Source organism: Lissotriton helveticus, chromosome 10, assembly GCF_964261635.1.
Source record: "Lissotriton helveticus chromosome 10, aLisHel1.1, whole genome shotgun sequence".
NCBI lineage: Eukaryota > Metazoa > Chordata > Amphibia > Caudata > Salamandridae > Lissotriton > Lissotriton helveticus.
In genome coordinates, this window is record NC_136071.1 from 24420891 (window position 1) to 24434566 (window position 13676).

Sequence of the window (13676 nt, forward strand, 5' to 3'; positions counted from 1 at the left end):
TTTACCAAGGGGTCCGCCTCTGAAGGCTCCGACCCCCCCCTCCATTGCCTGCTCGACCGGCTCCGCAGGCCCCGCTTCCAGTGACTCCCCCACCCCCGGTTCCACCGCGGGCGGTGTCGATGCCCAAGTTTCCGCCGCCGCCGAAGAAGACTCCTAAATCGAAGCCGAAGCCTCGGACTCCGGAACCGGGGAGGCCGGCGGACCGTCCCAGGCCCAAGAGATCGAGGTCTCGCTCGGGGAGACGGGACAAGTCTAGGAGTGGACGCGGATCTTCATCGAGATCCAGGCATCGCCATAGGAGGCGTCGGTCCAGGTCACGCTCATCTGGGACCCGTTCTTACTCGCCCACGCTGTCTGATTCGCCGGAGACTAGGGTGTCCCCGATCGACGATATCGGCACATTCCAAGAGGTTCTCCTGCGCGGAGCGGCGAAGTTGGGGATCAAAGTTGAAGCGCCTACGCCTTCGACTTCTGTCATCTTTGAGACGTTACACAAGAAACACCTGTCTCGCCCCCTACTGCCTTTGGTGCCGGGGCTCCTCGAGCCGACTGAACAGCTTTTCCTGACGCCGGCGGTTGTGAAGTCTGCGCCTTCCAGGCTCCTCAAGAAATACAGAGCTCCGGACTCGGACCCAGCCTTCTTGAGAAAGGACCCGGCGCCGGATTCGGTCATTGTGACGGCGGCCCGGAAGCTTCATGCCACCTCCCCTGCGTCCACGGTGCCTCCGGACAAGGAGAGCCGCTGGATCGACTCTGCTGGGCGAAAAGCGTGTGGTACATCCTCCTCGTCAATGAAGGCTGCCAGTGACTCGGCGTTGTTGGGACGATACGACCGTGCACTGTGGGACTCAATGGAGCAGTTTGCGGACCTCGTTCCTCGAGACCGCAAAGAGGACTTCATGGAGATCGTCCAGGAGGGGATGCTGGTCTCTAACCAGGCCATTAGCGCCGCGGCGGATATTTCCTTGCTGTCTGCGCACGGATACTGCCACGGGATTAACCAGAGGCGCCATGCTTGGCTCCGGTTGACGTCTCTTAAGCCAGAAGCACAACAACGTGTGGCGAATCTCCCGTTTTCCGGAGATACCCTCTTCGGAAAACACGCGGATGACGAGATGGCCAGGAAGAAGGCCGAGGCGGAGACACTGACGGCGGTGGGCTTGGAGAAGCCCAAGGAAAAGAAACCCTACCGCCAGTTCCAACGGCGGTTTGGGTCGCAGGGTCGTGGAAGGGGGCAGTCCACCGGACAACATCAGCAGCAGCAACAGCAGCAGCAATACAGACGCCTCTTCCAGAAGCGTCAGAGGGGTAGAGGTGGACAGCAGTCCTCTACCGCGTCTAAGGGCCCGGCCGGGTCTCGACCCTGAGCGGTTACTTCCCCCTCGTCCGTTACCCGCTCCGGTGGGGGGAAGCGTTCAATTTTTTCTGGCAGAGTGGAGAAAAATTACTCAGGACAAGTGGGTGCTGAATATTGTTTGCAATGGATACAGTCTGCGTTTCACCAGCCCTCCTCCATCGATTCCTCCCGTCAGCTCGCAGTATCAACTGCGCGAGCTTCAGGCGGAGGCAGACATTCTGCTAAGGAAAAGGGCGATAGAAGACGTACCTCTGTCTCAACGGGGAAGAGGTCTTTACTCTCGGTTCTTTCTTGTCCGCAAGAAGGACAAGAACGAGTTCAGGCCCATTCTGGATTTGCGACAGGCAAACAAATGGATTCGCAGAGAAAAGTTTTGCATGCTGTCGTTGCATCAGATCTACCCTCCGCTGCAACGAGGAGATTGGATGTGTGCCATAGATCTACAGGACGCATACTTCCACGTGCCCATTGCATGCAAACACAGGAAGTTTCTGCGCTTTCAAGTCGGCACCAATCACTATCAGTACACGGTGCTGCCCTTCGGGCTGAAGTCTGCACCCAGGACATTCTCGAAATGCATGGCAGTGGTAGCGGCACACCTGCGGAAGAACAAGGTGTTTGTCTACCCGTACCTGGACGATTGGTTGATCAAGGCCTCCTCCTTCTCGGAAGCTCAAGCACACTTCCAGAAGACGTGCGTTCTCTTGAACAAGCTGGGGTTGCACATCAACATGTCCAAGTCTGTCCCGACTCCGGTCCAGTGCATCCAGTACTTGGGAGCCTCCATCAACACGCTGTCAGCAAGTGTGTCTCCTTCGGAGGAGCGACGTTTATCACTCCTTCGGAAGGCTCAGACTCTCCTGTCTACTCCATCCACGACAGTGAGGACGGTGTCTTCTCTGCTGGGATCGATGGCCTCGTGTATCTTCCTGACGCCACATGTGCGGCTGCACATGAGACCGCTGCAGGAGTGCTTGGAGGATCAATGGGACCAGAGGAGAGGATCTTGGGACGACAAGATACGACTGTCTCTACATGCTCTTCAGTCTCTGAAGTGGTGGTGCTCGAAGGAGAATCTCCTCAGACGGGTTCCCTTCCACAAGGACATTCCCACACAGACTATCGTGACGGATGCTTCTCTCCAGGGCTGGGGAGCGCACTCCGGAGACCTGCAGATTCAAGGGGCGTGGTCCCAGGCGGAGGCCACGTACCACATCAATTTCCTGGAACTCAGGGCTGTGCACTTGGCACTGAAGGCTTTTCACCCGTCCTTTCAGACCAACTCTCTGCTTGTTCAGACGGACAACACGACGACGATGTATTACCTCAACAAGCAGGGGGGCTCGAGATCGCGCACTCTGTCGCAGGAGGCGCAGGCGATCTGGCACTGGCTTCTGGCTCGAGGACTGTCGATGACAGCCACCCATCTGCCAGGTGTGCAGAATGTTCAGGCAGACGAACTGAGCAGACTCATTCAGGAAAACCACGAATGGGTCATAAACGACGAAGTACTAGGAGAAGTCTTCGCAAGGTGGGGGACTCCAGACGTGGATCTGTTCGCCACCGCCGAAAACAGCAAATGCCGAGGCTTCGCCTCCAGGTACTACTAGCCGGGGACGCTGGGGAACGCGTTATGGATCAACTGGTCGAACAGCTTTCTGTACGCTTTTCCACCAATTCCCCTGATTCCGGCGGTTCTCATCAAGCTGTCCCAGTCCAGGGCACGGATGATCCTGATTGCCCCGGAATGGCCCAGACAGTGGTGGTTCACGGACCTGCTTCACCGCTCTCTCCTTCCTCACATGAAGCTGCCGTGCAGGCTGGACCTTCTCACGAAGTTTGGGGGGCGGATGGTTCACCCCAACCTCTCGTCTTTGAGTTTGGCGGCATGGCTCCTGAAATAGTGCAATATGGCCATCTGAATCTCCCAGAGGATTGTATGGACATACTGAAGGAGGCTAAGCGACCTTCCACTAGGACTTCTTATGCTTACAAGTGGAAGAGGTTTTGCATCTGGTGCAAGTCTAAGAACTATGACCCTACGACATGCAAGGAAGATGTCATCCTTCCATATCTACTACATCTGGCGCAGTCGGGCCTTAATGTCCATTCCATTAAGGTTCATCTGGCTGCTTTGACTGCCTACAGGAAAGGCCCTTCACAGACTTCCTTCTTCCAGATCCCTGTGATCAAAGATTTTTTGGAAGGCTTGAAGAAAGTGTTCCCTCCTGTCAGGCTTCCTTCGCCTTCGTGGGACTTGAATGTGGTGCTGTCCAGATTGATGAAGGAGCCTTTTGAACCCATTCATAAGGCTTCGTTGCAGCACTTGTCCTGGAAGGCGGCGTTCCTCGTGGCCATTACATCGGCCCGCAGGGTGAGTGAGATTCAGGCGTTGTGTTGCCAAGAACCTTATACTGTGTTTCATGCTGCTAAGGTTGTTATGCGTACTCACCCTAAATTTCTTCCCAAGGTTGTTTCTGATTTTCATATCAATCAGACTATCACTTTGCCTACGTTCTTTCAGAATCCGTCATCTCCAGCGGAAAGGTATTTACATTCCATGGATGTGAGGAGGGTGCTGAAGTTTTATCTTGATAAGACTAAAGATATTCGTAGGTCAGACCAATTGTTCATTAATTATGGCTCAGTCAGGACAGGTCTCGCTACCTCTAAACAGTCCATCTTGAGGTGGATTGTGTCCTGCATACAATTGTGTTACTGCAAAGCTAATAAGACCTTAGGGGGTAAACCTAAGGCTCATTCCACCAGAGGCAAAGCTGCCACGACAGCTATGCTTCGTAATGTTCCCTTTGCAGAGATCTGCAAGGCGGCCACTTGGAAGTCGGTCCATACCTTTGCTAAGCATTACTGCCTGGACACTGATGCCAGGGCAGACGCTCAGGTTGGGCAGGCTTCGCTGCGGAATTTGTTCGCACAATAGTGGCGTAATTTCATACTCTCCACCGCCGCTTGATGTGGGGATGGGCTTGCCATTCTATTCACTAGATTATGACTATACACAGAGATCCCCTACTACAGAAGGAGTAGTTTCTGTCCTGTAACTCCAGTTCTGTAGTAGGGGTATCTCTGTTATAGTCATAAGCGCCCTCCCGCCTCCCCGGTGGAGATTTGTTCAGGTACATAATGCTACAGGTCTGGCGTTGTTTACGCCTTCAAAAAGAACTGAAACTAAGTTGGACCTGCTATGCATTCTGGGATACTGGGAGAAGGTTCTGGAAGGTTCCTTAAAGGCACAGTATCCTATTTAAGCCACATAATGGCAGCCTATGGGGCTTGTCTGTCCAGGTTCTTCTCTCTATCATTCCTGAGGGATTTTGCTGTTAAGCAAGGGAAATCTGTACAGGCTTTGCTGTTTTGTGGATTTTGTGGTGGAATTTCTAGTTGAAGTACTGGACAGTGTAGCCTTTTTGGCTGCATTATCTGTCTTTAAATTCTCTCTTAAGTGTCTATGCATTTCTGCATTTTTTGACACTGTAAGAGATTATTTTTGATTGCTCCGGGGTCCACGCACATGGGCGGGACTATTCACTAGATTATGACTATAACAGAGATACCCCTACTACAGAACTGGAGTTACAGGACAGAAACTACTCCTTCCTTACTTGTAGTTTTGGTCCTCCAGTATTGTATCTTTTATGGATTCAAATGCTTGAATCTTCCCCATCGTCATGGTGGGAGTCCCACCATAACGACGGGGAAGATTCAAGCATGTGAATCTAAAAAAGATATAAATAGTGGAGAACCACAGTGTACAGGTAAGTAACTTGTTTTTCTGCATCATAGACCTCTTCATTTAAGTCATAACTGACTTACCTTCCTCTTTGGCTTTTTAGCTCTCCTATATAGGATTAAAAAAATTAATCAAGTGACTATTCTCTATCTATCTCAATGTATTCTCCAAAAAAGAATCATTTTCTGAGGGGCAACTGGTACATCATGGGTAATGAAACCTTTCAGACTCTAAAAGTGACATAGCTTTTTTAACTCTTATGATAGTAATGCCAACCCGGCTGCTCTTTTCCTCATTATTTAGACATATTAGACATGAGTTCTCTAATTACTGTAATATTGTTTTGAGAAAGGGTTTTTGTTTTGTATCAAATTTAGAAAGTCGTGGCCTTAATATGCTTTTGAAGTGTCTCCTCTGCATTTGCAAATATGCTCCATTTTTCAACATCACTAAAATATATTTTGGCTATAAAGTGTTCTGGGGTCCTCACATGCAGCGGTGTATTATTCCACTGGTTCTGCTCTAAAGGAAGATGTCTAAGAAGCAGAATCAGGACTACACATCATGAATCCTTTCTTTTTTATTACTGTTCTTTGGTAAAATAGAAGACATTCAGCAAGACAAATGGGAGATACTCTCAGCATTGCCAAGAAGGATGCCATCAAGAATTCTAAGATGCTTCTATTTAAGGGGGAGGGCTAAAGGGCACAGCTTTTCAACATAACTTCTGTTGCATGTTCTTCTTCTGGGAACAAGATTGAAAGATGACTGTAGATGTAACATCACAACTTCTCACTTATTTATCCTCTGGTGGATTCTGAGAGCATGGCCGATAAAAGCATTGCCACCGACATCATTTATGTTTTAAGGTTATACATGTTCCTAGTTTCTCACTCTATCTATTTGATGTAACATTTAGAAAGCGCTCTGATGCCCTTCCAGGGTCTACTTTGAGCTAAATAAAAGTAGCAGTTCTCCAGAATCTTTTCTGATAAATGCAAAGATTTCCATTCATCCACACTGTCCACCAGAACAGAGTATAGATGTGCATTGAAGATGGTGGGACCCCGAGTGACGATATAACTAAGCAGTAAGGTTCAAGCCTTGGCCTCTGTTAGGTATGCAGGACATCATCATACCCTTCCAGCCTAGCCGTAGCTTTTTATGGTTGGTAGAACTAGTTGGAATAACTGATAGTGATAGTTGAGGAAGTAGTTTGTCATGGAAAGGATGTATTGGATACTGGCAGGCCTTCAGTATTCCACTGTAGTTCCAACCAAGTTGTTTTCCTGCTTTCTAGTGACTAATCAAAGGGTTACTAGAGTGATCAGAAGGCATGTGTCCAGGTCTTTTTTAAAAACTCCATCCTCTGTGTGATAGTGAATAGAGAAAACTGCCTCCAAGTGGAGCAATACATCAATAGAATGTTATAGCACTTAGATCAGATCCATGGCATTGAAACTACAAAGGAAGTAGGAGGAAATTATGGGATTAGTGCTTGGGTTGTACTAAAGGAAGATGAACAGACAGGAAGGGATCTGCCATGAATGGCCTTGGTATCTATGAGCTCAGCTTAATTAACACATTTCAGAATGAATAGTTCATGACTTAACATTTCTCAACTTCAAATTACTAATTTGCTTTCTTTTTCCCTTCTCTGCAGTCCCCAAGGAAAAGCTTTTCGGTCCAAAGTTGAACTTATTGCCTACTTCCAAAAGGTAGGAGACACGACGCTTGACCCCAATGATTTTGACTTTACTGTCACTGGGCGAGGCAGCCCCTCCCGGCGGGAGCAGAAACCTCCCAAAAAAGTAAAAATTCCAAAAGCTACTGCCTCTGGTCGTGGGAGGGGAAGACCAAAAGGGAGTGTGAAAGCCAAGCCGAAGTTCGCATCAGAGGGTGTTCAAGTCAAACGAGTTATTGAGAAAAGCCCCGGGAAGCTGCTGGTCAAATTGCCTTTTTCGACCAGTGAAGAAGAAGGAGCAACAACTTCTGAACAGGTTCTGGTAATCAAGCGACCAGGAAGGAAAAGGAAATCTGAATCTGGCGACCAAGCCGCTCCGAAGAAGAGGGGCAGGAAGCCCGGTAGTACACATGGTAGTACTCATGCTGCAGTGGTGGCCGCTGCGGCTGTTGCAACAGTAGCAGCTACAACAGTCACAGCCGTTGTAGAAGCTGCAACAAAAAAGCCAGTGAAAGAGTCTGCTAGCCAGCCAAACCGCGAGACTGTGCTGCCCATCAAAAAACGCAAAACCCGCGAGACAGTCAGCGAAGAGATCAAGGAGACCACAACACCGGAGAGTTTTGTCGCAGTGGAGGAGAACAGCAACAAAGAACAGAAGTCCGCCAAGAGCCCAGTTCGGAAAAGTAAAGAAGGGAGTCCGAAAGGAAAGAGCGGCTCAAAGGAGCACCACCATCACCACCACCACCATCATCACCACCACCACCATCACCACTCGGAGCCCAAGGGCACCGGGCCTAACCCAGAGAGCTCAAGGGACGACAGCAGTGCTGATGAGCCTCAGGACTTGAGCAGCAAAGCTTGCAGAGATGATAAGCTGCCGAGATGTGGCCCTGAGAGTGACAGCCACTCCACGGAGGCTGCAAAACCTCAGCTGACAGACCAGTGTGATAGGAAAGACATGGTTTCTTCAAGCATGCCGAGGCCAGGCAGGGATGAGCCTGTGGACACCAGGACGCCGGTGACAGAAAGGGTTAGCTGACTTTAAACAAGTGGAGAAAGAAAACAAAAAGCGGAAAATAATCAAGGCAGCTGTTGTCGTTTCTCTTTGTGAGTAGGGCTGTAACAAGGCTTCCCAAGACTGAAACATAGGAAAAGAAAATCATGTTTATCTTCTGTAACTTAGAGTTTCGTGGCTTCAGAATGGGGAGATGGGTGGAAACTCAGCTGTTTCTTACAGTCAGAGTGAGGTGGATGCAGGCTGTGAGGTAGGTCAACACTGTCCTCTGGTGTACAAGCCCTTCCACCTTTTTCAAAGATGTGTTCTTTCTGTACTATACTACTGACCCAGAACAGCTTTCTACCTGGTTTATTAGCTGCACCAAATCTCGTTTCCCCTAGCTCTTTGGAGACTTGACAGAATCTGTGAATAGGCACAGTGTGTCCCCATCACAGAACTGGCATCCTCTGAGGTTGTTGTTATGTTTTTACTTTATGGGGGCCAAAGAAAATCCTTCAGGAGAATGCATTCTGAGATTGTTACTACAGATTCAGATGGCGTCCCTTAACAAAAATCATGTACTTCGCCAGACGTGCTTCTTCACAACTGCATTAAGGAACGTATCCTGATATAAAAGAGCAGGGCGCATTAGCAAACAATTCAACTTGGCTGCAGCGTACCTTATAAAACCGATTTTTGTTTTTTCACCAATAGAGAAGGAAAGTCTCATGGGCACGTCCGCTTACTCTGTAAAGATAAATATAATTGCTAACCCTCTGGACAGTCCTAAAAGAGGCATTATAGTTTTGGAAAAATTGCAGCTAAGAGGAGCAGGGGAGTGTTCTTCCAATTCTTGTTTTTTTAATGTAAGTAACTGTCCAATGTAACCATTTGCACTATTGTCCATTTACATACGTACAACACAGTTGACATTGTATTCCCAGAGACACTCTCTCTGTTCCAGAAATAGCTTGGGGATTGTGGGAGGGCGTGCGGAGGTATATCTGCGCTTGTTTTAAAGTGGGGATACTTCTGCATGAGTCCAATGAAGCCCCGAAACTCTAAGCCAACACTTCACCTTTTTAAGAACTTTCCTCCTCAGCGATGTAGTGATCATCGCTGATGTACCTGTAGAAGACCTCATGTTTGATGTTGCTTGAGCAGCAAGCGAACATGTTTTCTGGCACTTTGCAGCAATATACCTATGGCCCTGTGCTGGGTTCTGGCCTAGCGTGTAGAGTACAAGACACCTCCTCCCATCCAAGCAGTGCCCAACAACTTTCACTGTTTTAGAGGTCTTCGGCCACTCTCCAGGAAGCTGTTTGAGGGCCTAGCTGCTTTTGTTTGCCATCTGGTTCCACTTCGGGAATCGCAGCCCAGAATCGCAGCCAGTGGTTCATGGCTAGAGGCAAAGCCGAGCAGCAGCTGACTGTATGTCTGTGATGGACAATACACCTCGTGTGGAAGCCGATCCTTCCCAGATGGAGACCATGCGTTGTCCCATTCTGTCCTCGCCCTGCTTCCAAGGATAAATTCCTCCATACAAGGATGTGGTGGCTAGCAGGAATCAGTCTGCCATGGATGGGAGGAGTTGGGCTTCTTGTTTTTTGGCTTGTGCTCTTCACCCTGTGCTTTAAAAGTATCTCTGCCTGCACCTCGCCATTGCTTTGATAGAAAAATAAACCATTGTCTGTGTTTACAGAGATGTCTTTCCCTCACGCACAGTATATCTGTTGAGGAAAATAAAAAAGCACCTTACATAAAGCAGCAAAAAGAAGGTGGAAGGCCCTGCTTCCACCAGCACGCACAGGCACTCTGAGCTGCTGCTGTACCCAGCTGTCAAGGATGTGTAGTCTCCTTAGTATGCACCCCAGGCTTCCTTCCCTACCAGCTGAAAGAGGTTCATTGCCTATCTCTGCACTTTCCTTTTTGTACTGGAAGTTCTCCCATCGCGTTTCTGATTGTCTTCTCTCTTGCTCTCTCCCCTGATGATTGGGCACATCCTTTAACATTGCACTGTAACATTACGCTATATAGCACAAGTCCCTAGTAGAGCTTCTGTTGGACTGTTTTCGTGTGTACAACTAGCGTGCTGTTCCTCAAATAACTGGATTCCTTTATGACTCTGCATGGCGATCACTACTGAACACTCGTTCGCACGTATGTCGTGGCCCACAGTCTGGAGATGAAGGAGAAGAGGTTGCTTTAGGCTGTCCTGAGTCAGACGGGGTATTACTAGGGTGACTTCTTGTTCCATCCCATAGTCTGTTGTGGCATGCGTAAATTAAATGCTTGATATTTAGAATAAAGAAAGCATAGGCATCCTATTCTGCAAAAAATGTGAGATATTTGTCGTTTCACGCACTAAAATAGACGAGGAGTTGATAAATAGGCACCACCCAAGGGACAGGCTTGGTAGCAGTTGAAGATGTGATCAGGGTTACCTTTGATGCCCAAGGGGCTTGGCGTGGGCCCTATGCGAACACTCAATCTGCTAACTGAATTCATTCAACAGACTTCATGGAGACCATTGCACGTGAACCCTTATGCTCTGTTTCCACCCTTGTTTTTGTGCGCTTCGAAGATTGTTGAATTTGAAGCGCAAATTGCTCATCCTTTCTTCCCATCTAGATTTACTTGGCAATCTGTCGGATGGGTCCAGTTCTCAGGTTCTCCATCGTCAACGAATAAGAGGCTAAAAATTAGATATTGAGATCCATTCACTAAACAAGAAATCAATTTGAGTTAAAGCTAAGAGGGATAGGTGGAGTGAGCGGTCACCTACTGTGCAGGGGCATCTTTCCCAACTTACAGCAGTGCCTCTGCTGTTACTGATTGCCTCCCGACTAATTGTTTTACTTCTCTTTATGCTACAGTTAAGTGATCAAATACATTAAAATGCCTTATTTAAAAGTCAAACACACACTTTCTGGCAATGTGTCAGTTGAGACCATCTTGATCACTTTTAAAGGCAGTGTAAGCCAAAAAACGCTTGGAAGTTAAAGACTTCAATACATTTGTCCTTTTTGCATCTTGCTGAGTCCCTACCAACCTCTTCTTTATGTGTCGCAGTCTTGGCTCCTACAAACCCCACTGACCGCCATGCCTTCTGTGGCACCTCAACCAAATAGCATCTGACTTCCGTTTTTCGGTCTCGGCTAGACAGTGCATGCACCGTCTCGAAGAGACATACTTTTTTCAATCTGTGGGCTTCAGCCCGCCATAGGCTTATCATTTGCTCACTCCATCATCACTCCTATATCCTTTGTTCCCATTTGTCCATGGCATGTATGCGTCACACCTCTTCTTGTGTTTAGCCCTCCCCCAGAGCATGGACCAAACACTTGTGTCTATCACTGCTCAAGTTTTAGGAGTTACTGTTTTCTTTCTGTTTAAGCCCTCCACACAAGTGCTCTTGTTTTTACTCTCTGTCCTCTATCCCCTGTTGCCCTTTTCTCAGTCCCACCCGCCCCATCTCAACCCCAGCCAGATTGCCCTCCCATCCGAATGCTGATTTATCTGTGCAGGAGATGAGTGCAGGAAAACTTTAGAAGACATAAGGTACATTTTCTTCTCGCTTGTTTTACAACACTGACCGCATTGTCAGATGTTCTCGTCATATACATTCATTTACATTACAATCATTTATAGTGCTCCTTTCCAACGATTACATAAAACACAGTTCTGTGTCTAATTTAAGCGCTGCTTACGTAGTTCAATTACAAGAAGATCACTGTGGGGCCCGTCTGAGATTCCGATACCAAATCAATGTTAGAGCTACTCAGTTTACATATAAACATTACTTTATCATACTCTCTTGCTGTTTTGAAAAGCGAGATTGTCTTAAGCCGAGCTGGATGTAGAGTAGTCATGCAAGTACACAGTCCTCAGAGCTGCCTTTTTGTAGTAAAGAGGCACTATGAAACTTGCTCAAACTGTAATCGCCTTGGCAATGTAATCAAGTTCAGCAAAGGAGTTTAAACAATATATTACATTTCTTCTTCAACATTATGTATTTAGGAAAAGCTGCCAGAACGTCTGTCTGTTAGCAGCAGGCGCTGTAGTGCATAACGAAGAATATTGGACTGTGGTTCTGTGTGCAATGAGGCAGGGTCGGTGAGTTTGAGGGTGGCTCATGGCTTAAACAAACAAAATATTCTGTAACTATTTTGTTGGCCTTTTACCTTCAGGTAACTGCATATAAAATAACACACACCTTAAATTAAAAATAAATGCAAGTTAAATTAATCGGTCGGAAATGTACTCTCTTACGCAATGGAATCTTAGCTGGTTAATGCGTACACTGCAGCTGTGTGTGATCAGAATGTTATTGAATAGAATACTGGTTGGTGCAGAGGGGATTAGTGACTTTCGCCACAACACCCGTCTCCACTACGCCACCGGAACCCTCCACATACTCAACACCGGACGATCAAGCACCTGCTATCTGGCCGCCCCGAAATGCACCCACGGACCCTTCACCTGCCGAAACTGCAGCTACACCAGCATCCAGCCCGCCAACCCATCCGCCAATCAATCCAATCACCTTCGCTGCATCCTCCTAAACACCCGCTCCGCCAGGAAACACGCTGTCGAACTCTGGGACCTACTCGACACCCACACCCCTGACGTCTCATTCCTGACCAAGACCTGGCTGAACTCCTCCTCAGCACCCGACATCACCATAGCCGTCCCGGAAGGCTACAAGATCATCCACAAGGACCGCACCTACGGAGCAGGAGGAGGAATCACCATAATCCACAAGAACACCCTCAACGTCTCGACTAATGACGCGGACACCCTCTGCACCGCCGAACACCTGCACTTCCAGATCCACACCGACCCCAACACCACCCTCAAAGGAACACTCGTCTAGAGACCCCCCGGACCCCGACCACAGTTCTGCGACTCCATCGCCGACCTCGTCAGCACGCACGACCTCGCCTCCACGGACTACATCCTCCTCGGGGACCTGAACTTCCACCTCAAGAACAACAACAACCCCAACTCCTCCACCCTGATCACCAACCTCGGACTCGGACAATTCGTCACGACGCCCACCCACTCCGCCAGCCACACGCTGAACCCCATCTTCTCAGAAAGAACCCAAGTCTGGTTCAACCACACCACCGAACTCAACTGGACCGACCACCGCTGCATCCACTTCACCTTTCGGAAACCCGTCACACCCCACCGCACCCAACAGATGCCACGCCGCTGCTGGAGCAAAGTCACCGATGACCAGCTAACCACCACCCTCGCCCAATACCCACCCGCAGACCCGACCGACCCAGCAGCGCAGACCACAACCTCAGACAATGGATCGAAGACTGCGCCAACACCCTTGCCCCAATCAAGAAACCCTCCGCCAGCCACACCAGGAAGAAAGCAAGCTGGTTCTCCCAAGACCTCCAGGCATCCAAGAAAACCTGCTGTAAGTTAGAGAAGAACTGGACCCGCAATCGAACCCCGGAGAGCTACGCAGCTCACAAGGACGCAACCCGCAACCACCACCACCTCATCAGATCCGCCAAGAGAGCATCCTTCAAAGACCACCTAGACAACAACGCACACAACAGCTCTTCAACATCACGAAAGAACTCTCCAACCCCAACTCCAGCACCAACGACATCCCACCCTCGCAAAAACTTTGCGACTCACTGGCCACCTTCTTCCACGGCAAGATCATGGACATCCACGACAGCTTCAACACCGCGACCGCCCCGGCAACCGCCGAGACACCCACGACCACCACTCGCACCAACATAGACAACAAGTTCATCAGCAAGATCATGAACTCCGTACACTCCGGATCCCCGACAGATCCATGCCCTCACCAAATCTTCAACAGGGCCAGCACCGTCATCGCACCCCACCTCCGGAAGGC

The 13676-nt window shown here is 48.9% G+C and overlaps 1 protein-coding gene across 3 annotated transcripts in view; it reads left to right on the forward strand.

The window, feature by feature from the left end:
- MECP2 (methyl-CpG binding protein 2) overlaps window positions 1-13235 on the forward strand; it is a 267519-nt gene extending 254284 nt beyond the window's left edge. For all 3 annotated transcript variants that reach the window (XM_078664600.1, XM_078664601.1, XM_078664602.1), the window contains exon 3: window positions 6772-13235. In XM_078664600.1, coding sequence (XP_078520726.1) covers window positions 6772-7831 — 1060 coding nt within the window. In that variant the 3' untranslated portion in view covers window positions 7832-13235. The remainder of the gene's footprint in view (window positions 1-6771) is intronic.
- Window positions 13236-13676: the final 441 nt, after the last annotated feature.